This window comes from Triturus cristatus, chromosome 3_2 (genome assembly GCF_964204655.1).
Source record: "Triturus cristatus chromosome 3_2, aTriCri1.1, whole genome shotgun sequence".
In the NCBI taxonomy this organism is placed as follows: Eukaryota; Metazoa; Chordata; class Amphibia; order Caudata; family Salamandridae; genus Triturus; species Triturus cristatus.
In genome coordinates this window covers 695,926,345-695,950,040 of record NC_140584.1, presented here as the reverse complement: position 1 = coordinate 695,950,040, position 23,696 = coordinate 695,926,345, and the positions used below count along the sequence as shown (strand labels likewise).

Genomic DNA, 23,696 nt, shown 5'->3' with positions numbered 1-23,696 from the left:
TGGGAATGAGAGGTGGTGGTTGAGCACGAGAGTTTGGATTTATGGCTCTGAATTCTCCAATGGATGACAGACGTTGAGTGATAAATATTGTGTATGTGTGGACTGAGTGGTTGGTGTCTTTGTTGCTTGGAAACTTTGAGATAGGCATGGATGAGAATTTAAATAATTAATTTTGGAATGAATTGCGTACTGGATGCGTGTTGTTGTTGTGGAATGAATTAGTTTGAGATTGCCTGTGATGTTTTACAGAGAAAGGTTGTCTGGGTGTTGAGGTTTGTTTTGGTGAGGTGGTGTTGTGTGATATTGATGTAGTGGGTGTTAAAGGAGGGTCTCTGGTGAGAGTGAGAGGGGATAGACCGGGGTCAGTTTTAGGCTGAATGGTGGAAGAGGTAGGTTTATTGGTGGAAAAGTGTGTTGAAGGAGTGACAAGAAGAGAAGGGTTATGTAGGGGTGTAGGGTATGATGGAGAGCTGAGAGGGCTGTCATGGGCAATATCAGGAGTTGTAAAAGGGTAGTAGAGGATTTAAGGAGAAAAGGGAGGGAGGAGAGTTTGAGGGAAGTATGAATATGTACAGTGTGGGGTTAGTGGCATAGTGGGGATAGGTATTTTGGACTGAGCATTAGCACAGAGATTTGTGTAGAAGTGAAGAGTATCTTGTGTGGATGTGGGGGTAGATGGGTATTTAGGAGTGTTTTGTATATGTGTGGATAATGGTGAATGGGTGAGGGTTGGGTAGGAGTGATATTGTTTGCTGGGAGTGGTAATGGGTGTTTATTGAGGGTCTGTGTGCATGTTAGTTGTTATGTATGCTTTTTCGTTAATATGTATAATTTTAAAAATTATACAGCATTTCTGGCCCTACAGAGCCCAAACAGGGAAGCTAGCCTTGTGTTCTTGGTTATTTGCATTGATGCCCAGGCTGAGACACCCTGTGAAGAGACTAGTACAGGCTGGTGGTGAGATCACGTGTCCCTCTATCAAACGCTTAGGCTCACCTTTAGGCCCAACCTGGTGACTGTCAAGCAACCATCAAATTAGTTCACCTGGTAGTGGGCATGTTCAGATTATTAATAACACAACTTGTGTCTGGAAGAGCAGTGGAAGATAAGGGAATGGAGTAAGAGAGAGAAGACAAGGAAAGCAGCAGGAAGACTAGGTCTAGAAGCAATAACACTTTGTAAATGGAAGACAGGCAGAATTGCAAAAATTCAAAAACAGTTACAGTTAACAGGAGCACAGTTTGTCACAAAAGCAGATCTAAAACCACTATGCCTTTCTTCTGCTGTGACTCAGCGGATGCCTGAAGGTCTCCTATGATGATAGCCAAAGGAGTACACAGCTGTTGGACTGATAAGTGGCCAGCAGGGACTGTCAGAGGAGAAAGCTCATTTAAAGATGCTATCTGAGATACCTACTTCAGTGGACAGATTCCCCTTAAATAGAATGGTCAGTTTTAATATTGAGGCTGAATTTAAAGTTTGGACACTTGTTTTGGGCATTTCAATTTGCCCCAAAAGGATTTCTGGAAACAAGTAGACGTGTCTGGTGCACTTCTATTTAGATTTAGTTATTGTTCCCTATTGTTAACTATAAGCCCAGTCTATTGCTTTAGCTCTTTAAACACTTTAACAACCTTGTTCATTAAAGTTTACTCTTAATCTAAATTTCTGCACTCATTGTCAACAAAAGACAGAATATATTTTGAGTTTATGTTGCATTGGTAATGTCGAGACTTGAGTTCAAAGTAACTTCAAAACAAACTCCCTTCCTACTGAACGAGAATCAATTTGCCCACCCCACCTAGCCCTCCAGATTTTGGGAACTTGCATCAGCCCTTTGCTAGCATATCTTACGTCCCTCCGTGGGACATACCAGGAAAAATGTTTCTGCAGACCCCCCCCGATATAATGCTTTGTGCATCACACAGAGTTTTAAATTCAATTCTTTTCTGAACCGGCAGCCAGTGGAGGCCCTGATACTATTGGAAATGGCATGGAATATAAGAATATTTAGTATCACACGAGCTGCTACGTTTTGCAAGAACTGAAGTTTTAACAATGAGTATTTATTAATGCCAAGAAAAAGAGCATTACAATAATCGATTCTGGAGGGAATTAAAGCGACTATTACTGTTTTTCTCAATTCTTGTGAAATAAAAGGAAGAATTGTTTGCAAGGTTTTTAGCAAAAAAAAACATTTAGAGGTGAGAGAGTTAATCGGATCTGAGCAGCTGAGCTGGTCGTCAAACAGGACTCTCAAATTTCTAACTTTATTGATCGGAACAGAACATTGGCCAGTCTCAGCTGGCCACCATAGATGGTTCCAAAGCGATGGTTTCTTGCCAAACTCAAACGCCTCGGTTTTCTCTGTATTTAATTTGAGACAATTGTGATACATGCACCCAGTAATGGATGTCAAGCAAATATGAAAGCGGCTAGCTACTGTAGCTGCATCAGAAGAAATGGCAATAACTAACAGCGGGGAGACGTATAAATTAAACAGGGTGGGAGACAGCGCTGAGACTTGCGGAGCATTCTCACTCCATAAGGGAGTGAGAATGCCTCAGATGACAGATTTCCCCAATACAGTCGCTGTTCTCTCGAAGTAAGGAAGGATGTAAGCAGGGTTAAGGCTGCTGCTTTCATTCCTGCTAACTCCAGCCTCTGCGTTAGAACCAGATTGTTAACGGTATCGAACGCTGCTGAGAGATCAAGCCGGATAAGGACGGCCCTTCCTCCACTGTCCAGCTGTTTACGTATTGCCTCCGAGGCCATGATTAGAGCTGATTCCGCAGAGTGATTTGGTCTGAAACCATGTTGGGTAGGGTCAAGGAGATCGTTAGACTCTAGATATTTCACCAGGTCCTGATTCATGGCCTTTTCCAAGATTTTAGCCGGGAGAGGTAAGTAAGAGTTAGGTCTATAGTTCCTTACCTCTGAGGGCTCTAAAGAAGTTTTTTTTGGAATAAGCCAAATACAGGCTTTCTTCCATGAGGCGGGGAAGACTCCTGAGCCTAGAATGTTATTTAGGAGAGGGGCCAGGTGTGTGATAACCGTGTCTGAAACCATATGAAAAATGTATGGTGGACATGGGTTCCATGGGGAAACAGACATGATGGTTAGCATTAGTTCTTTTACTCTACTGAAAGATAGAGAGGGAAAACATAGCAACTGGCAAGTGGGACAGGAGCCAGAAGTATTAATCCCTGTTAGTGCCTCCTTAGCCGTAATTAGTATTTGCCCTGCCAGCTCCTTGTACACTGTTTGTACTTTAGACTGGAAGAAGTTGGCAACTTTATTGTAGAAGGTATGATCAGGAGAGAATTAGTTATCCCGTTGTAGCTTGGACTGTAAGGTTACAGTTTTAAAAAGCTCTTTAGTCGAGTTTTCTGCTGCCTCGATTTTAGCAGAAAAATAGTTTGTTTTAGTCGCTATAATTTCCTCTTAGTATTGTTCTAGTGCTGCTCTGTAGCTGTGTTTTTCCTGTTCACTGTATTCCAGCCTCCAGATGCATTCTACACGTCTGCACTTGGACTTTAATCCTCTCAGTTCGGCAGAATACCAGGAAGCAGAAGGTTGGTTTCTCCTATGCTTACTTAATTTCTCTGGGGCCAGAGAACTAGTTGCCGACCTGACCCAGCAGTCAAAATTATCTGCGGCTTTGTTATTGTCTAAATCTAATAAAAGGAGGTGTTTGGAAAGAGCTTCTACTAAGGCATGATTTTTGATTTTATGCTACATTCCGATCTTAGTGGCATGGCAAGAAATCTATTATAGGCAGGCACTGTAGTCCCTGAAAGTAGGATTTAAAACAAGCATTGGCATAGCCAATAGGTCTCGCTTTTAGGACCTTATAAGTATTTAGTTATGCAGTACAATATCCTTACAACTACAACTACAATAGCCTCTCCTGGGTTTGGAAATGAGCACAGGTAATGTCAGACAGTTTCAGCATGGAGATTGTACTTTGCTCGATTCACATCTAACAGCTCCCCATTTGTTGTCATACCATCTCTTGTATACATTTTGGTGTTTTCCTAATTTTTTTTTTACCGAATCTCTATCTACCCAGACCAGACATCCACCATTTAGCCAATTAAGTGTAAGTTTGGACCCTGCATTTCTTCCTGTAATAGAGACAAATGGCGATACTCCTGAAACTGCATTGGGAGTGGTATGGTAGGACCACAACATTTTCCTTATGGATTTATCAACTAGTTCCCATGGTATGGGCTAACTGTATGGTGTCTTTATCCATCCTACTTACCCTTTCCTCTAGCCCATTGGCCTTTGGACATTTGGGGGGAGAAGGGTGGTTTTACATAACTGATAAACAAGTTTTTTAAGAATTGCGTCATTTCTACAGAAGTGAACGGTACATCATCATCGGTAACGATAGAACTGGGAATGCAATCCTGACAGAATGTATCGGATACGGATTCTATCAATGTGGAGATATTAATGTTGTTCACTGCTCCAGTTGGGACCCAATGTGAATGGTAATCAACCAATACGAACATGTATTTGTTGTGTACACGGAACACATTTTTGGATCCTACGATGTCAAAACCTTGTATGTCCCATGGTGTGGCGGGTACCTCTACAGGGAGAAGGGGAACTTTGCGTGTGACTTTGGTCTTGTCGCTGGAACAGCAAGCTAAGCAGTCCTTCACCCTTTCTTTTACCATAGAGTCCATGAATGGAACCTGTAGTCGTTCCTGATCTTACTTTTGGTCATACTCCATCCTAGGTGACCCTCATGGGCTATTTCAATGATGAGATCCCTTGAGTTACTAGGGGGTACCTCGTTTGTTGGATCTTAAAACCATATTACCCACAATGGATAACTCATCTTTCACATTCCAATATGGTTGGAGGTTGTCTGGTAATTCATTGCATTTATTTGGCTAACCCTTAATTATTTTGTCTTTAACCGTTGCTAAGATTACATCATCTTTTTCACACTGTTCCCATTCCTCTTTATTAATGGCTTGGATTTCTATGGACAAGATTGCTTCCTCTCGAGGTTTAACTTGTTGATCCTCACAAGCTATGGGCAATCAAGAAGGACAATCAGCTACTTGGTTTCTCTTTCCTGGGACATACACAATATTGAAGCTGAATGCTTGTAAAACCAATTCCCATTTAGGTATTTGGGGAGTGGCTTTCTCTCTATGCATTTAGAGGAAAACACAGGAATGAGAGGTTTATAGTCCGTCCTCAGATTAATGGTATGCCCTACAAATACAACTTGAAGTGGTTTATGGCCAAATAACACACAAATGCTTCCCTTTCTATTGTGGAGTAATTGAATTCTTCATCTCTAAGGGTTCTTGATGCAAAGACTATGACTTTTTCCTTCCTGTCAATTATTTGGGAAAGCGTTGCACCAACACCTGGCATCTGTTGTGTTTAGCTTTCACGTCATGAGGGGCACTAGAACGGAATTCCCTTCTTAGGTAAGGCTCTCAGGGAGTGGACTTCTTCAGCAAAGTTTCCTCTAGGCCAAGAAAAGATTTAAGTTCCTCTTTGCTAGAGGGTACTGGTGCTAATTCAACAGAGTCAAATAAGCTGTTCTTGGGCTTAATGCCACTTCCAGAGATGGTGTCTATGGTAACTTCACACCAATCTTACACTTTTCCATTTGTATAGTAAATCCTCCATTATTCATTATGCTTAAAACTTCAAGTACGTTGTTATGTTCATCTTTAGAATGACCGTAAATCAAAATATCATCTTGAAAGCAGGTCCCCTTTAGAGCTGCATTACTCGTTGAAAAACCGCTGAAGCGGATGCCAGGCCGAATTGCATTCTGCAGAATTGGTAAGCTTCAAATGGAGTTATGAAAGATGTTGGGGCCTTATAGTCTGGATGGAGTGCCTTTTGATGATAGGCCAACAAGCGGTCTATCACACTGAAGTAGCTTGCGCCTTGAATGATATTCAACATTTCATTGATGTTTGGTAGTGTGTGTCTGTCTATTCATATGTTCGCATGGGGATCCCTAAGATGAATACATAGACGGATACTGTTTCCTCCTTCCTTAGAGGCGATAACAATGGGAGCTAACCATTCTGCACAGTCAATTTTCTCAATCAACACTGTGGATTCCAGTCTGACCAATTGTTTATTGAGGGACACGCTCATAAGTAATGGTATAGGGCGTACTTTGTGTACCACCGGCTTTGCATTTGGTTTAAGTTTCATTTTGTTGAGAAAGTCTTTGAGTAATCCTAACTTATTTGAAAAAAGTTTAGGGAATTGCTTACATATCTCCATGCCTGTGATGGATATATTAACTAAATAAACTTCTTCTTCTGCATTAGGATTCAGTTTTATCCCTAGGTCCTTCTGGTTCTTCCAACCTAGGTTGGTTGGAGGCTTGTTTAGAGATGTATACTTTCCCCAATGTGGTCCTATCCCTGAAAGTTGTCTGTATAACCAACATTCCTGCTAAAGGAATAGGGTCCTTATTATATCGCCTAGGGTTTATGTCAAAGGTAACATGGTATACTCTGCTTAGAAAGTTTTCCTTAATTGTTGCTTCATTTATCAAAGTTTAAGGGGAGCAGGAATCCATCAAAACCTTGAAAGGGATACTTTCCAGACATAAGTCACATGTAGGCTATGTCGTTTCAGAATTTACCTTCCCACTCAAAACTTGAAATACATTTCTTTCTTTACTAAATTTTCATCATTAATTATAAGAGTGATTTTATTTCCTATGTCTTTACAGACTTTCACAAAGTGTTCCTTTTTGTTGCATTTCCTGCAGGTAGCACTTCCTGCAGGACAGTTTGGATTATTTGCTAAGTGGCTAATATTTCCACATTAATAACATCTCAATCGTTCATTCTCTGATTTTTGTTTATTTACCTCCATTGCACTCACTTTACAATTGTCAACTTTCTCTGAAAATTTGTGTGCATTACTATAGGTTACGACATTTGTGTCTAAAGATTCCTTCATTTCTTTTATACAGAACGCAGCGTGTTCTATACTTTTAGCTATGCTTATAGCTTAAGTCAGGATTTTCTGTGAGAATGTTGTTTTTTTTTAACCTGGTTATCCCTTGTGCACCTTACCAGTTGATCACTTATGAGAGAGTCCGTCAGTGACCCAAAATCACTCATAGCAGACAATCCTCAGAGGGCAGCAATGTAATTAATTTGTTTTAAATTCTTTCCTTGTGATCTAGAAAAAAGCTATGCCTTTCTAACATAACATTGATTTGCTCTCCAAACTGTTCTTCGAGTTTTTGGAAAGTATTTAGGAATGCGTCCAATTCTAAACCTTCTTGTGCATCTTCGTCACCCCCTTGCTCCTCAGTATTTAAATCAGGTAAGTCATCAAAAAGTTCCCTTGCATGGGTCCTTAAATTATGTCAGAATATATGCTGTTTATGTACAGAGGAGAATCTATCTCCTCCAATAGCAATCAGGTAGGATTCAAACAATTTTATTCACCTCTTCCAAGGAATCAATGGTTCTCCTAGATCATTCGCGAAGAGTGGTGGTTGGGACACTGCAAACAAAGCCATACTAATAGTGTATACAATTACAATTAATATAGTAATATTATCACCAAACGCTCAAACAGGCACGAGTAGAAACAAGATCATAGCATATATATATATATATATATATATATACATATATATATATACATATACACATATATATATATATATATCGTTTTTCCCCTCTATAGCACTAGAGCATAAAAAGCTAATTATATATCATGACAACTACAGTACCAATATGAGCTACTAGTACAAGAGAATCTAGTAAGATAAAGGGAATATGCAAGGTATAGTTATTTTAGACCAAGGTACTACTAAAAGTGTAAATATGTCAGGGAAAATATACGTAATAATATAGAATGCCAACAGCAAAACTGAGAATACTTTCACTGGTACAGTTACCTCTCTTTTTCCAATTTTGAGAGTCTCTGCACAGTTCAGTAAGGTCAGGCGCAAAGGTAACGTCGTAATATTGCTGAAAACGACCCCCAGTAACTCCTTTGCAAGCGGTGTGTAAATCGAGCGTCACATGAGGTGCTTGAGAATCAATCAGGCTAATCTTGCAACGTCAAGGAAGCCATTCGTCACAAATGGCGCTCTAGCTCTCAAAGATCTGTCAGGATAGGCGCTGACTGGAGGTGTTGACACGTTCGCGGCTCCCCCAGTGGAGGCAGTTCCAGAGCACTGGCATTTTGCTGGAATGGAGGGTTGAGACTGTCTTTTGTTGAGGACACAACCTGTGAGTTCCTTCTGCGTGCAAACACTCCACCCTCACCGAGGACACACCCAGACTACTCCTCCTGAACAGAAGCAACTTAGTCCGCTTTCTTCCCCTTAATGTCAGACGCAACTACGTTGTCCTGAAGTGTGCTAGGACAACGGCATTAAATGTGAAAAGTCATACCGATCTACAAAAAGGGAGAGCGCTCAGATCCAGGAAATTATAGGCCCATAAGCTTGATAGACTGCATACAGAAGGTGGTCGCTAGGCTTGTCCTGCAGAGAATTCAAGGGTGGATTGAGGAAGAGGAAGTACTGTCACCACTCCCGGCAGGATTTCGCAGTCACACAAGTACCATAGACCAAGTTTTTAGGTTTCTGTTAATATATTGGCGGGTGGTTCTGTTGGGGGAGGGTATGTTATTTGCGGCTTTTGTTGATCTTAAATCAGCGTTTAACTTGGTTCCACGAGCAAAAATGTGGGCAGTTTTTAAAGATAAAGGTATGCCAATTGACATCCTGACCTTTTTAATGAAACTTCATGAGGATAACTTCGCCCAAGTTAGGTGGAACCAATCGGGTAGTATAACAGATAAATTCCCAATTGCCAGGGGAGTACGCCAAGGGAGCGTACTAGCCCCGACCCTTTTCTCTTTATACATCAACAGAGTGATCAACTATTTTAAGCAACATCCTACCGACGCTCCTAAGCTGGATGGCAAGTTGATCCCCCTGTTGATGTTTGCAGATGACACTTTATTAATCTCAAAGACTCAACAGGGTTTACAAAAGGCCATCGACGTGTTTGAGGTTTTCTGCAAAGACCATGGGCTTATAGTAAATGTAAGCAAGACGAAGTTCATGCTTTTACATAAGTCTAAACATATAAGAGGAAATGTGCAAATGAATGGGGTCAAATTAGAGAAGACTAAGGTTTTTTCATACCTGGGTGTAACGCTTGCATCAAAGCTAGATTGGAAACCGCACACTACCCAGTTGATTATAAAGCACGCACAGTTAACTGGTGCATTAACAAAAGAGCTCCATTCCTCATATACCAGGCCATTGATACCAGCACTAAAAATATATGACGATAAGATAGGATCGGCAATTCTTTACGGGGCAGAATTGTGGGGATTCAGTAACCTCACCCCGATGACTAGGGCCCAAAATAAGTTTTTACGTGTAATTACAGGTCTTCCGGAATCTACTCCGCAGATTCCCCTCTTTTATGACCTAGGCGTCCAACGTCTAGAGGATATTGCCCGATATAGACCAGTGGCATACTGGAGGAGACTCTGGGTTACCCCAGAACTCTCACAGTATGCTCAGGCTTTTCTGGACGTCAGAGGAGCTGATAAGGCGCCAAATATTTCATGGATGCGGGAGGTCAAGGTACTTTACTCTGCCATGGGCCTAGCCAGTCTATGGGAAGACCCAATAGCACATATTTTTCCCCCTAGGAAAACCTTAAAAGATCTATACTGGTGTGTGGTCTTAGCAAAAACATTTGGTTCATGCATTGGTCCATCACTAACTGCGGATTTTATGGAACTTAAAGACTCGCCTATGTTTGAAAGCTACTGGGACTGTGTTACAGTTGTGGAGGACAGAAAGAGATACCACCAATTTAGGGTGGGCACACTTCCTATTAACTCCTTCGTTGCTAAATGGAGAGAAGGCCTTGACCCTGGCTGTCCCTTCTGTCCCACACAACGGGAAAGTATTGCGCATATTCTATTCATCTGTCCGGATTATAAAGTTCCCAGGCGGTTTTGGCTTAAACCTATTTGTCTTCAATTGGGCTTTCGGACAGGTGGTGAGGCCTTGCGGTGTCTTAAAACTAATACCTCCCAACCTGTGATTATTGCTGTTGCAAAATTTCTTCATTGGATGTGGATAATTCGTGCACGTAAATTACGTCTTTCGTGAATACCTTAGTTATTTTTGTATAAACTTTTTCTATATTACAAGCTTTTTAAATATTTTATATGTTTTATCAACAATGAGATGTGTATTTATAACTGTAGATGATATGTACGGTATATTCTATGATGGATCTAAATTTTTTCTCTCTTTTTAAAATTGTTATAATATTTTAATGATGTCTTTTATGATTGAAAATCGAAATAAAGACTTGAAATTGAAAAGTCAGCGAACCAACAGAGAGAAAGAGGTGGTGAAGATTAACACGAAATGGGGTTGCAGCGGCACCTCCTGCAGCACACCTCCGTCAAGCGCTCCAGTGTCCAAACGAGAAAGATAGGCTAAAATTAACACGCCCACAAGCTAACAGAGGCTCAAGTTTAACTCCTCCATAGGCACTCGTTGGGGTTATAAAGAGAGTCGTTCACGGCCATACTCCACTCGATGATCCCAAACAACAGATCTAGGAAGATGAGACTCTCCTAGAAGTCATGAGAAGAAGAAGAGCCAGCGCAAGGACGTCACACTACACCTAACCGAGTACCACGGCAGCAGCTGTGAGCAGAATCAGGGGAGAGGACTACAAGCTGCTCCAAAGTCCACACAGACTGAGGTACGAACCTGGCTTTATTTGCTAGTCAGGGTCCTCTAACACAACTGTTAATTGTCTTCTCTTTGCTATTCACCAACACTCTACACCAAGCTCCATATGAACATTCTAAAATGGTGATGGAACATAACAATAGACAATAGCATGGGGGGAGAAGAGGGGTGAAATAGAGGAGGAAAGGTACATATCATTTAAGATAAATTACAACAATTTTCCAAACCAAATCGAGGCCCAACGAAAGCCACTTGTCTTTTTTTGCAAATTGAGACCTGAACAGCGTGAAACAAAATACCAGTTTGTAAGTGTGTCACATTTGTAGAACATAATTATATTTTTTGTGAATCCAATTTAAATATAAATCTAAAACATTTAAAAAAATAAATATTAAAAAACGTTAGTTTTGTAATTTCTATACAGATAAACGGGATTCTGGATTTAGAGTCTTATTCTGAAATGGACAAATAAAATGTACAAATACGTGCACTGAGTTAAAAAAACAAGTAATTATTCATTTTTGCAAAAGTATGTATTTGCCGAACATGAAATTTATTTGGGGGTGGGGGGGCTATTATTTTTTCTAGGTATGCATTTTTCAGGAGGAATATGGTTGTGAGTTAATGAACATTTCTCACACATTAACTTAAAACCGAAATGTCTTTTAAATAAATGCTGGGAGTTAGAGACAATTTGAATATTACTATTTATTCAATTAGACTGATTTGTAGAGATCTACCTCAGAATTCTGAGGCACTTTGGCTACTGGGGAGCAAACGTATTTCGATTGTTAGGGTAACGTTGACTGGACAGTGATGCCAAAAGCAGCCAAGAAACATAGGTTTAGGAAAAAAAGAGACCAACATGCATGACTTTGAATTACAGAATAAGATGGGTTTAGGGTTCCAGTTCAAATTATGGAACAGTAAATACTTTCTAGCATACATTTCTGTACATTGACCTATCAGTAAATCAAATCATAATTCAATATACGTAAATTGGAGAAACAGTAGTACATTTCAGGAGTTCAAATGTACAGTTTTTATTCTTACCTCGTACTGACATTCCTGAGAAGAATAAAGATTTAGCGTTACAGCGCCACTGTAATTTGCAGGTTTTGCAGTGTGAAGTTTCGCAGAAATGACAGTCAAGGGTTCATCACTGAAATGGAATGTTTAATTTGTTTAGCCATTTACATTTAGACAAGATATTAATACTCAAAACAATCATGGCCAGGATATATTTGCATTAAAACTGCATTACTGGACGAAGGCAGGCAGACTGTACAGGATTATAAATCTCGTGCTCAGCCAGCAGAATCAGTGCCTCTCATAAGGCTAATGGTTCCTATTACCGTCAGCGTACCACAAGGTAGACAGCACTGTTTGACCTACGTGTTGGTGGATGAAGTCTGTTTGGGGGATTCTCTATGTGCTGCCTCACCCTGCAGCCATCAACCTGGATCCTAATGGTGGATGGTGTATGAACTCAGGTCGGTCAAGAGCAGCGCAAAACCTTGGGTAATGCTGGTCCTCTCATCAGGATGGCAAACGCACTGACCCTGCTTTCTCTCTCCCACATATGACCCAAGGAAGACGTGTGGAGGAGAGAAAGGAGAGATCTCTGAAGCTGGTGGATAAGGTAAGACATTTGGCCACTGATGGGGGCATGCAATGGCAAGCATGTCTATGCATTCATGCACGCAGCATGAGACCACCACCAGAGTTATGGAGTACTCATTGGTAATTCAGGGATCCAGTGGCTGAGTGTAGGCTTATTGAAGGAAGATTGTTGCACTGAATGTCACCAGCCTCTCTAAAGGGCAACTCCAAGAATAAGAGTACTTCAAAACCAGCAAAGCCCTCAAGGGAGCCTGTTTATAGAAGGGATTTGGGAGTACAGACAAATATATCTATGTGATACAATTCCAAAAACGAAACAATTGCCCCATAAAAAAGGAAAAAATAAACTTATTAGCAAAGAATCCTAAAGGAAAAATGGAAACGTGCATACATCGCTCGTATGCTGGAAAAATAAGAATGGGTCAAAAATCGTAGTGGTCAGAGAAAACAAAACATTGACAGAATAAAACTGTGTTTTTGCTAAACTGTTTGAAAAATTATCATTAATAAGAGAATAGTATTGTCATGGGCCAACGTTTCACACACATGGGGTTTATGAAGGTTCTGTTTCCATATGACATCAATACTCTTGATTGCATTACACTGAGGTGCAATAAATTATCATTTTAATGATTCCACTAGACCATATCAGACATCTATTACAAGAATAGTCATGGCCCATGGACCGGGCTCATCTGTGATTACTGGACAGGTGAGGACACGTGCTCGGCCAATCTGCAGGGATTCTTGAAAGGCAGGTTAGTTCAGACATGCATGCTAAGCGAGGGAGCTGTTCGGTGCGAGAGTTCACATCTGGGACACATGAAACGGGGATAAAATCAGGGCAGCTTCCACGACCCAGAGGGCCACGGGACCATCATGAGACTTACAACAGTGGTGGCACTTTAGATTTGTGGAGTACAAGCTCCTCGTGCTTCACACCGTTCTTTGACAGGCAATCAAGATACTTATTTGTGGCAGCCGGATTCCTGTAGCTAGAGATGGAATACAAACGCTATACCTGGGGTTATATAAGCTTTTCTTATTCAGATAACTATTCTGGATAGGATTACATTCAAGGATTTACACTCGGATATTCTGAACATTACTTTTCTGGAATCATCCTTTCCTAGGATATGAAATCTAACCCGCACTATTTTCTCAACGAGAGGAGCACCAAGAATCTTCATTTTTACAGGCCTGTTTAATTTTCATTTAAAAAAAAAAATAGTATTAAGTTATTGACAACAAGTAGGGAAGTGATTGTTATTCCAGGGAAGGTTTAATACTAAAGAACAAGGTACTTGCCTAACTGTTTACCTTACTTGGATAGTGCTCTTTCAGGGGATACTCTATCTAACCGCAGAATCCTCACCTATTGAATATTTCCCATTCACCAGACTTGACCCAGAAGTTTTCACAGCAGCATTCTCAAGCACTGCCAGGTGGCGCATTCCGCTAAACATCAACTTCGGTATGTCCCAGAAGGGATGGAGCAAAGCCACACACAGGCACCAGTCCTGGCACCGACGTCAGTCTCTTGCTTGACTCTTTCCATGCCATCGGTCGCGGAACACAAAACAATTGGAGGAACCAATGTGGAGATCTCCAATTTGGGATTTTTTTTTAGATGGTAAAAAAAAGGGAGGTGGGAGGACAGTGAGGACTCTACAGTTACAACGATTACCCACCAGAAGGAGCGTCACTGCAGGTAAAGAACTTGTTGTTTTGAGGGATACTTCTAACCGCACATTCCTCACCTTCAGAAAAAAGTACCTCCCTTAGAAGGAGGATCTGTGGACGGGGCTCACATAGCTGGCAAATTTCCACATCACTTATATGTGACATTTACATGGTTTCAATGTACTTATGAGTGACATTTTACTACAAAATGCATGATATTTAAAATAATGACTTGCAAATTGACAGTGATTTCTCAGTCACTGACTGGGATCTAATAGCTCAATAAAAACGCAAGTCACTATTCTCCACTGTGCTCACCAGAATCAAATTCTGTTCCTAATTAAGCGCACACAGTGATTGCATTAACCAACTGATGTTTCATAAAGTAAATGAGCACATGTCCCACTGATTACTTTCACTTGCATTTATGTTTAAGGTGTTTGCCTTATTTTACATTCAGATACTTTTGCGTATTTCTAAAAATATATATTTTGAAATTCTTATTTTATAGTATACACTAAATCTCTACACATTTTGTGACAGCCTATCTTGTACTGTTGTAATACAATTTTAAAATAATGACTTGCATAGTCACCGTGCCTTCTTAATTGCAGACTGGGACCTAGTACTACTATCAATACACAAATGACTATTCAGCATTGCATCAACTAGGACTCAGTTCTGCTTCTCTCTGGTCACACAGACATTTGAGATGATTGCATTAAACAATTGAGGTTTCATAGTATCACACTGTGCATTTCTCAGAGATTATTGTAACTTGCATTTACCTTTCATTTAAGGTTGAAGTTATTTTACATGCAGTTACCTGACGGTGAAGGACCAACAAAATAGTGACAGAATATTTCATTCTTTTTAGCCACATCTTTGACCCCACAGTGCTAGTCTGGGCTCACCTATGCCAACCAGAAGTGCCTTCACATTGACTGCCAGGCTGTACCGGAGGGCGTCTTCTGGACAGCCTGGGGCTACCGGGCTGCAGGCAGTGAAGATTGTAAGCAGACCTGATGGTGTTAGGCCTCATAGTTGTTCGGGGACAGCAGGGCAATGCACACTGAAGTGCCTTAGCTGCTTTTATTTAAATATATCCTGCAGCACTTCTTCAGAGAAGCTATAATATGTGTGACTAATGCATTTTAGTGCGGGGATGCAAAACCAGCAAAACACATTCTTAGCATAACCATTGTTGCATGGTAATTCTAAGGCTGGACTCAGACCAAAAAGTCCTGCAGGACCGAATGGGTGAAATGCCCTTCATATCAGATATGCATATCAAGGGGGTAGTGCTTTGTGAACGTACGCATTAGCTCCCTTGTTGCGACCTAGCAAATTGCAAGATCTGGCTCTGCGAGCGTCAATGCAGAGGTATTATTGCTGGCACTGGTGGTATGGGCCCTCAGTCCTTCCAAAGGATGCTTCTAAGTCAATGCTTAGCAGATCATGATGCAGAGGGCTATCCACCTCAACAGAATCATTTTCTCCACCACCTTATCTTTCTTAGGAATGAGAATCCCACAAAAAGCTGATAGTCCAACTGATGGTCCTTAATACAATCGAAGTAAAAGGTGGGGCAAATAATGTTGAGGGGGTGATGGGTTGCCCAACGTGAAAAGAAATCACAACTTTAGGCCAAAAGGCTGCCTGGTCCTCAGTGCCAGTTTGTCTGGAAGGAAGGTGGTGTGGGGCACCTGCACTAAGAGAGGCTGAAGTTCACTCGTGACAAGAAGGGATCGCAATGAGGAAGATGAGAGTTAGTTGGCACAACAAGCAGCTGTACAATGTCTCGAAGGGGGTACACATGAGGAATGGCAGGCCATCACATTGGTTTGGGGGGTGGTGGAGAACATGTGTGAAAAACCTTTAAAAAAAACACATCACAACGGGTGATTTAAACTAGGCCAGCTGGCCTGCAAATACAAAAAAGCCAAAATGACTGACAAATAACATTTAATAGTGCCTACTGCAATACCATGCTGGGCCAAAGATGAAAATAAACAATAAAATACCGGACAGTTTGGCTTAGAATAGATCTATGTTGTGGAGTCCACACCATAAGCTTGTCCCAGCACCCCGCGCAAACAGATTTTGTAGAGGGGTGCTTGGCCGCGAGAATAACATCCACAAACTCAGGAGGTAGATGGAACATAGCCAACTGCCACAGCTCAATCTACATGCATAGAAGTGTAGATTGCATAGGTTTGAGGGCAGAAGCCTGCCATGTTGCTGCGACAGGAGATCCTAGAACAGTGGTAGCCTGATCAGTGGATAGATGCTCATGCTTAGAAGTTCCGAGTACCACTCTCCTGACCAAATATGGAGCCGCTAAGTTGACTTGGGCATAGTTGTTCTGAGGGGGGAGGGAGGCAAGGAGGGCAGAGGGCGGGGCAGAGCGAGAGAGAGAGTGGGAAAGAGAGAGAGAGAGTGGGAAAGAAAGAGAGAGGGAGGGAGAGAGAGAGGGAGAGAGAGAGGGAGGGAGGGAGAATGAGGGGAGGGAGAGGGAGAAGGGGAGAGAGAGAGAGAGAGAGAGAGAGACAGAGAGAGAGAGAGAGAGAGAGAGAGAGAGAGAGAGAGAGAGAGAAGGGGGAGAGAGAGAGAGAGAGACAGAGAGAGAGAGAGAGAGAAGGGGAGAGAGAGAGAAGGGGAGAGAGAGAGAAGGGGAGAGAGAGAGAAGGGGAGAGAGAGAGAGAGAGAGAGAGAGAGAGAGACAGAGAGAGAGACAGAGACAGAGACAGAGACAGAGAGAGAGAGAGAGAGAGAGAGAGAGAGAGAGAGAGAGAGAGAGAGAAGGGGAGGGGGAGAGAAGGGGAGAGAGAGAGAGACAGAGAGAGAGAGAGAGAGAGAGAGAGAGAGAGAGAGAGAGAGAGAGAGAGAGAGAGAGAGAGAGAGAGAGAGAGAGAGAGAGAGAGAGAGAGAGAGAGAGAGAGAGAGAGAGAGAAAATACAAGAGGCACATACGTGCTCAACTCTAGCCCGCAAGCGTCTCCTAGAGAGGGTGTTCTAGGAAACTCCAGCGCACAGATCAAAAGTGCATGTTCTTGGCGGTGGCGAAAGATGCTAGCCAGGCCTCTCTCCCCACTGTCGGATGTCCTGCGCCACCTCAGGATGCAACTGCCATTCGTTATCCGCCAGGTTTTGCCGGCTGAGCTCTGGTGTTTAAAGATCCCACCAGGCGGTTCATAATCAAGGTGATGCCCCGACGATCCAGCTAATTCCAGAGGCGCAGCGTCGCTTGGCACATGACAGGGAACCTCACTCCACCCTGACTGTTGCAGCACCACATTGCAGTGTTGTCTATTAGAACCTGCACCAGCCTTCCCTTGATGGACGGCAGCAAGGCTTTCAGCATCAGCTGGATGGCCTGCAACTCCAACAGATTTATGTGGTGATGGTTTTCCTCTGGAGACCAGAGGCCTCTGATCTCTACCTCTCCCAGCCTTTCTGAAATCTGGATTAAGTCTAAGGGTTTCATTGTGCTGGGCCCACTTAGACTTCAGATCCCACTGCAGAGTCCAGATATGCCACCTAGTGAAGTGGACAAATATGATACATGAGGCCAGCAGGCTAAAATGCCTCAGAGCTGCTGTCTCTGAGATCCAGGTCAAAGGCTGAAACATTTGGGATGATAGTCTGTATGTTCTGGACTCGCTGCAAGGGACAGAAGGCCTGTTATTGCACCGTGTCCAGAATTACTCTGATAAAAGGACGCATCTGTGAAGAAGTGAAGTGTGACTCTGGCTCGTTGATCGAGACTCCCCAAGATGTCAAAAGGTTCACTATCGTCTGGAAGTGGTCTATGACTGTCTGTGGTGAAGCTCCTCCAGACAGGAGTATTTTAGAAAAAACTGAAGGAAGTAAACAAGGACATTTCAGGGTACAAAGATTTTTGACACAAAGCAAAATCACAAAATTGCAAAAAGACGTTAAAAAATTCTCCTACACAAAACTGCATCCGTGTACCACAAACTATTACATTAAACAACGTAAGGAGAGATCAATTACCCAAACTGACAATTGGGGAGATGACTGTTCTCCTAATGAGGACTCAGGCAGTAGGAGCAGCAACAGCTCAGCAAGCAGCACTGGGAATAAACAAGGTTGATGTAGGGGACTGAGACCATTCAGAGACTGCCCAGCCCCTACCCAATATCCTGTACCTCCACCACCCCCAATGTACTTTTGGTCTACCCTATATGGACTCTCCCAAGGGAAGACACAGATGCCCATCTTCCCAACAGCTTGCCATTTTTTTAGGATGTGGCAGTTGGAACAGACGCAAAACAGATAAAAAAATAAGTTTGGAGGAACTGGCAGGCATGACCACTAGAAGCAGGACACGAGACCAACAACCACAACAAGAAACGAGTAACACATAGACATGGTGGTCAACCTCCCACCCACAACTTAATGAAGAGGAAATGAAGGTTCTTAATTAAGGATTAGTGTGTGTCCTCACAAGAAAATTGCTAAAACCTCATCTAATGGAGGTTCATCTTTTAACCATAACTCTTTGCTAATTTTATTATGTGCACACTTGAATTCAAATTGATTTCTAATTCCTTCCTCTACTGCTCCACCAAATTTACATCTGGCAGCTAGTTTCCTTAGACCGGTGACAAACTCTTCAATAGACTCGTCTTTCTTCTGTTCACGCAGACCAAAATAATATCACTCCATAATAGTGCTGACACGTGGGAGATAATGTCGATCTAACTGTAAGATGCATATCTCATACTCATTTAATGTTCTCTGATCAGATGCACTTAGTTCAGGTAAATTCTCAAGTACTTCCTGACCTTCTCCTCTCAGACAGTGAAGTAACAATGAATGCTTACGTTTGTTCCACACACTCTAGCATAATTTGCAAAAATCTTTTTCCATTTTTGCCACTTAATGACCGGTTCACCCAGGACTGCTCAAGAAAAATGGTGGTGGAGTTACGTTCTGCATGACTATCAGAAAAAAGAATAACTAATAATGACTTTCAAACATAAAATTAAAATTGAACAACACAATAAAACAATAAAGTTATTCACTTCTGAGTTCTTAAAATGATAATATTTTTTTAAATCTTGGAAGACTGGAGGAGGGGCCTAGCGCGCAACCAAGATGGCCGCGTAGGCACAGGGCTCCCGAGGGCCTCCACAACTTCCCACGTCTATCCTGAATTTATCCTGATTCTATCGACGGGCTTCTACGGGCGAACCTATGTGGAGGTGATACCTGTTGTCCAAATCCAAATCGGACTTCAGGAACCGGAATAGCATCGATTCCAAGTTGGCGGCCTACTCCGGACCTTGCCCCGGACTCGAGTTGGCATGGTGCCCGGGCAGAAAGTGAACAACAACGGCATGCAGGACTTGGGCCGGTGTGCACCCCATACTTTCACTTTCGGGTCTCCTCGCTGAAACTGACTGAGGGGTCCCGGATTGTAAGCACGCATTTATAGTGGGACGATTGGGTATCCTGCCTGCTCTTGGACACTAACCTGGACTACCTTTCGTGATCGCCGAGGCTCCCTAGATTGGCTCTCCGGGGATCGTTCATCGTGTTGATGGCCGACACCCTTGGCGACCATCAGACAATGGCGGCTAGATTGGACGGAGATAAACAAAAATCCAAGACGACTAGGCGGGGAGCTCATACCCAAGCTAACAACATGGACCGCTATACCCAGTCGAAAGGATCCCCTAGTGGCCTGCATAAGTCACCGGAGAGACCCAAGGATGGCCTGGGATCGTCTACGGAGTTAACATTGCAGGACGTCATGGGTGCCATCGATGAGATGAAAGCGGCGGTCGGCCAGCAATTCGATACATTGGCCCATAAATTGGACACGGTTTTGATCGACGTTAAACTAGTCAGAGCGGACCTTTCACAAACGACTGAAAAGGTCAAATCCTTGGGTCTGACGACTTCGAGTCTGGTAACGGACGTGTCTGACCTGCAAGCCGAGGTCCGTAATCTGCGGACGTCCACTGCTTTGTCTGTCCGTCGACTGGAGGATTTTGAAAGTAGGGCTCGGCGGAATAATGTGCGCATAATCGGGGTGCCAGAGAAATCGGAGGTCCCTGCGGCTGACCTCTTCGTGGAAGACCTCGTGATCAACCATCTCGCACCCAAAGGCTTGAGTAAATTATTTGCGGTTGAGCGGGCCCATAGAGTTCCGGGTGGCAAGCCTAAACCGGGCGCTCCCCCCACGGCCCATCATTGCCAGAATTTTTCATTTCAGGGACAGGGATGCTATACTGCAGGCCTCGAGGGTGAGTGGGCCGACGAAGTTCGAGAACACTCATATAAGTTTCTACCCGGACTTCACACAATTGGTCCAAAAGCAGCGACAGGAGTTCATGGGTGTTAAACGGCGACTGAGAGACATGGACCTGAAATATGCGATGCTCTTTCCGGCCAGGTTGCGTGTTGAGTTTGAGGAGTGGACGCATTTCTTCGATCGGCCGGAGGAGGTTGGAGATTGGCTTGATACCCTGCCTCAGCAACGACGTCGAGAGGGACAGACTGAAGGGAACGGAGTGGACTTGGCTGGACAGGAATAGACTTTTGGTTCCCGGTGACTGACTATTGTGATGACACTTCCATATTTTGGTTTGGTGTTTCTATCCAGTGCCTTATCCTTCAATGCCCGGGGGTTGTGGGGTGCTCAGTGAGGCTCTTTCCTCCTCTGGGTTTTCTTTTTGTAGCGTAGTTACTGCTTAGGGCGACAGGCACACTGCAAGTTGGGGGGGCTACATGGGCTCACGCAGGGGTGTAGGGTGGGGGGAGTTGTAACGGGAAGGTTGGTGGGGAGGGGGGAGTTGGGGAAAGTTTGAATGTTCTACAAGGCAACGTCACGCCATACGACTGGTGGTCGGGATCGTGTTCTCTGGGGGGGGGGGTGGCGAGTTGTGCGCGGGGTTGGGATGGGGAGTAGGGGATTGAGAGTACTCTCGTGGAATGTGAATGGCTTGGGGGATAGGATTTAACGTGGAGTAGTGCTGCAGTTTTTGAAACGGCTGTCGCCGGATATTGTCTTTCTGCAGGAAACGCATTTCATTGGGAATTCTTGCCATGCTATGAATAGGCGGGGATATCGTCTCGTTGTGCATTCTGGTTTCACTTCTGGCTCGCGTGGGGTGTGCATCTTGATTAGAGCCTCTCTCCCGTTGGAGGTGGACGATGTGATCCATGATGATAGAGGGCGGTATGCAGCACTTGTAGGCCGATGGGGGGGCAGAACCATATCGCTCGTTTCTGTTTATGTCCCACCAGGATTGCAGGCCGTAACTTTCGCTGATTTGGGGCGAATGGTCTTGGGACTCCCGGGGGGGGTTCTGGTGGTGGGGGGAGATTTTAACTCTGTCGTATCTGGCGGGGCGGATCGTCACCCTCCCAGGGATCTCCCGGGGGCACAGGCCTGGCTGAGTGAGTTTATAGATACCCTCGGACTGATAGATTGCTGGAGACTAATGCACCCGGGGCAGGCTCAATACACTTTCCACTCAGGGGCTCATGGGAGTTTGTCGAGACTTGATTATGTCCTTATGCCGGCGGCCCAAGCTGTGATGATTAGGGAAGTAAGACATCTGGCCCGGGGTATTTCCGATCACTCCCCACTACTGTTGCACATTGAGGTCACCCCCGGGGCTGAGGGGAGGGTGGCACCGATTAACCCCTGGTACCTGCGTAATCCTAAAATCCGGGCAGACCTGGTCAAGTCTATTGAGCGCTATTTCACTGAAAACGTGGGGTCAGTGTCCTTTGCTGTCTCGTTATGGGAAGCCTTCAAAACAGTGCTCCGTGGGCAGGCTCTTTCTCTAATTTCCCACTCCAAGAAAAGCAAGACTGAAGAGGTGGTTCGCCTTGAAAACGACATAGCCGAGTTGATAAGTTGCATGTCCTCAGTCTTAAGCAGCTTGACTATAGGGCGTTGGTCACTGACGCTGCCAAAGTGATGAGTAGAGAGCAACAGGGGCACTAATACGATGTGAGGGACAAGGCTGGAAAATTGATTGCATGGTTGGACAAGAAGGAGAGAGCGAGTCGAGTGGTGGCGGTTATTGAGAGAGCGGATGGCGTGCGTGTGACTGACCCTGTGGAAATTGTTGAATGTTTCGCGACTTATTTCCACGACGTATATTCTCCAGTCTCGAATGGCCTTGAGGATGACTCTCATCTGTTGTTGAGAGATATAGTGTTGCCGTCTTTGTCAGAGGCGGATAGGGTACTGATGGATGCGACGTTGTCGCCTGATGAGATTGCTTTGGCTATTCGCTCGGTCGCTTCTGGCAAGGCCATGGGTCCCAATGGCCTTCCCATTGAACTGTATAAACTGCGCCCGGACAAGATGGCGCCTCATCTCTGCGACATGTTTCTTGAGGCACGTGACGTGGGCTCCCTCCCCTATGATCAGCGTCTCGCTACCATAGTTGTGATTCACAAGGAGGGGAAGCCGCGGGATCGGTGTATTTCTTACAGGCCCATCTCATTATTAAATGCTGAGCCTAAAATTCTTGCTAAGGTTTTAGCTAATCGTCTGGTTAGGGTCGTTGGCGACTTGATCCATCCGGACCAGTCCGGTTTCATACCTCACCGTAATACGGCTCTGAACCTGAGGCGTCTTCATGGAGTGCTCGCCAGAGCAGAGTACATACGTGAACCGGACGTTTTGGCGTCCTTGGATGCCACTATGGCGTTCGATACCCTAGAATGGCCGTATCTTTGGGCGGCGCTTGCGAAGTTTGGTTTTGGCCCTGGGTTTATCGGTTGGGTGAAGTTGCTGTATAAGGAACCGTTGGCTCAGGTAGTTGCGAATGGCAGAGTGTCGGCACCCTTTGGGTTGGGAAGAGGCACGCGGCAGGGTTGTCTGCTGTCGCCCCTCCTCTTTGCACTTGCCTTGGAACCTCTGGCCGCCTGGTTACCATGGGAGCCCTCATTGCGCGGCATTAGGTGGACGCCTGAATTTGAGGACCGCATCTCTCTTTATGCGGACGACATTCTCCTGTACCTCACATCTCCCCGGCAGTCTTTGATAGTACTGGTCGATGTTCTGAACTCATTTGGTCGCAACTCCGGCTTGGTCATTAACTGGGCCAAGTCATGCGTCTATGTTCTCTCTGGGGATGCTCCTCTCCTTCTGCGTGGCTGCCCTATCCAGATTTCGCAGTCAGGGTTTAAATATTTGTGAGTGTTCATAACTTTGGACCCTGTGGCCCATTTTGAGCGGAACCTACTCCCCCCACTCCAACGACTGAGGGCCGACGTCTCGAGGTGGCGACGGCTTCCGCTTTCGCCGCTCGGACGCGCGGCGTTGTTTAAAATGATGTCGCTGCCACGATTCCTGTATGCACTGCAAAATACACTCGAAGTCATACCGGCCCGCTATTTCCGTGAGGTGGAGAGCTTGCAGAGGCGGTTGTTTTGGGACGGGCGATCCCGAATCGCTCTCACAAAATTGACACTCCCTTGGTATGATGGAGGTATTGCACTCCCCGATATCAAGCGATATTATTGGGTGTCCCAATTGGCGGCGGTGAACCACGGGATGTACGGGCCGGCCCTGAACCCGGCGTTCGAGATGGATAAAATGCTATTGCCTGGGGGGGATTATA

At 44.1% G+C, this 23,696-nt stretch overlaps 1 protein-coding gene across 1 annotated transcript in view; it reads right to left on the bottom strand.

The window, feature by feature from the left end:
• Positions 1-23,696, bottom strand: part of PGAP1 (post-GPI attachment to proteins inositol deacylase 1) — a 760,293-nt gene that overhangs the window by 328,987 nt on the left and 407,610 nt on the right. The window contains exon 18 of the mRNA XM_085648756.1: positions 11,825-11,933. Within this exon, the coding sequence (XP_085504882.1) occupies positions 11,825-11,933 (109 nt within the window). The remainder of the gene's footprint in view (positions 1-11,824; positions 11,934-23,696) is intronic.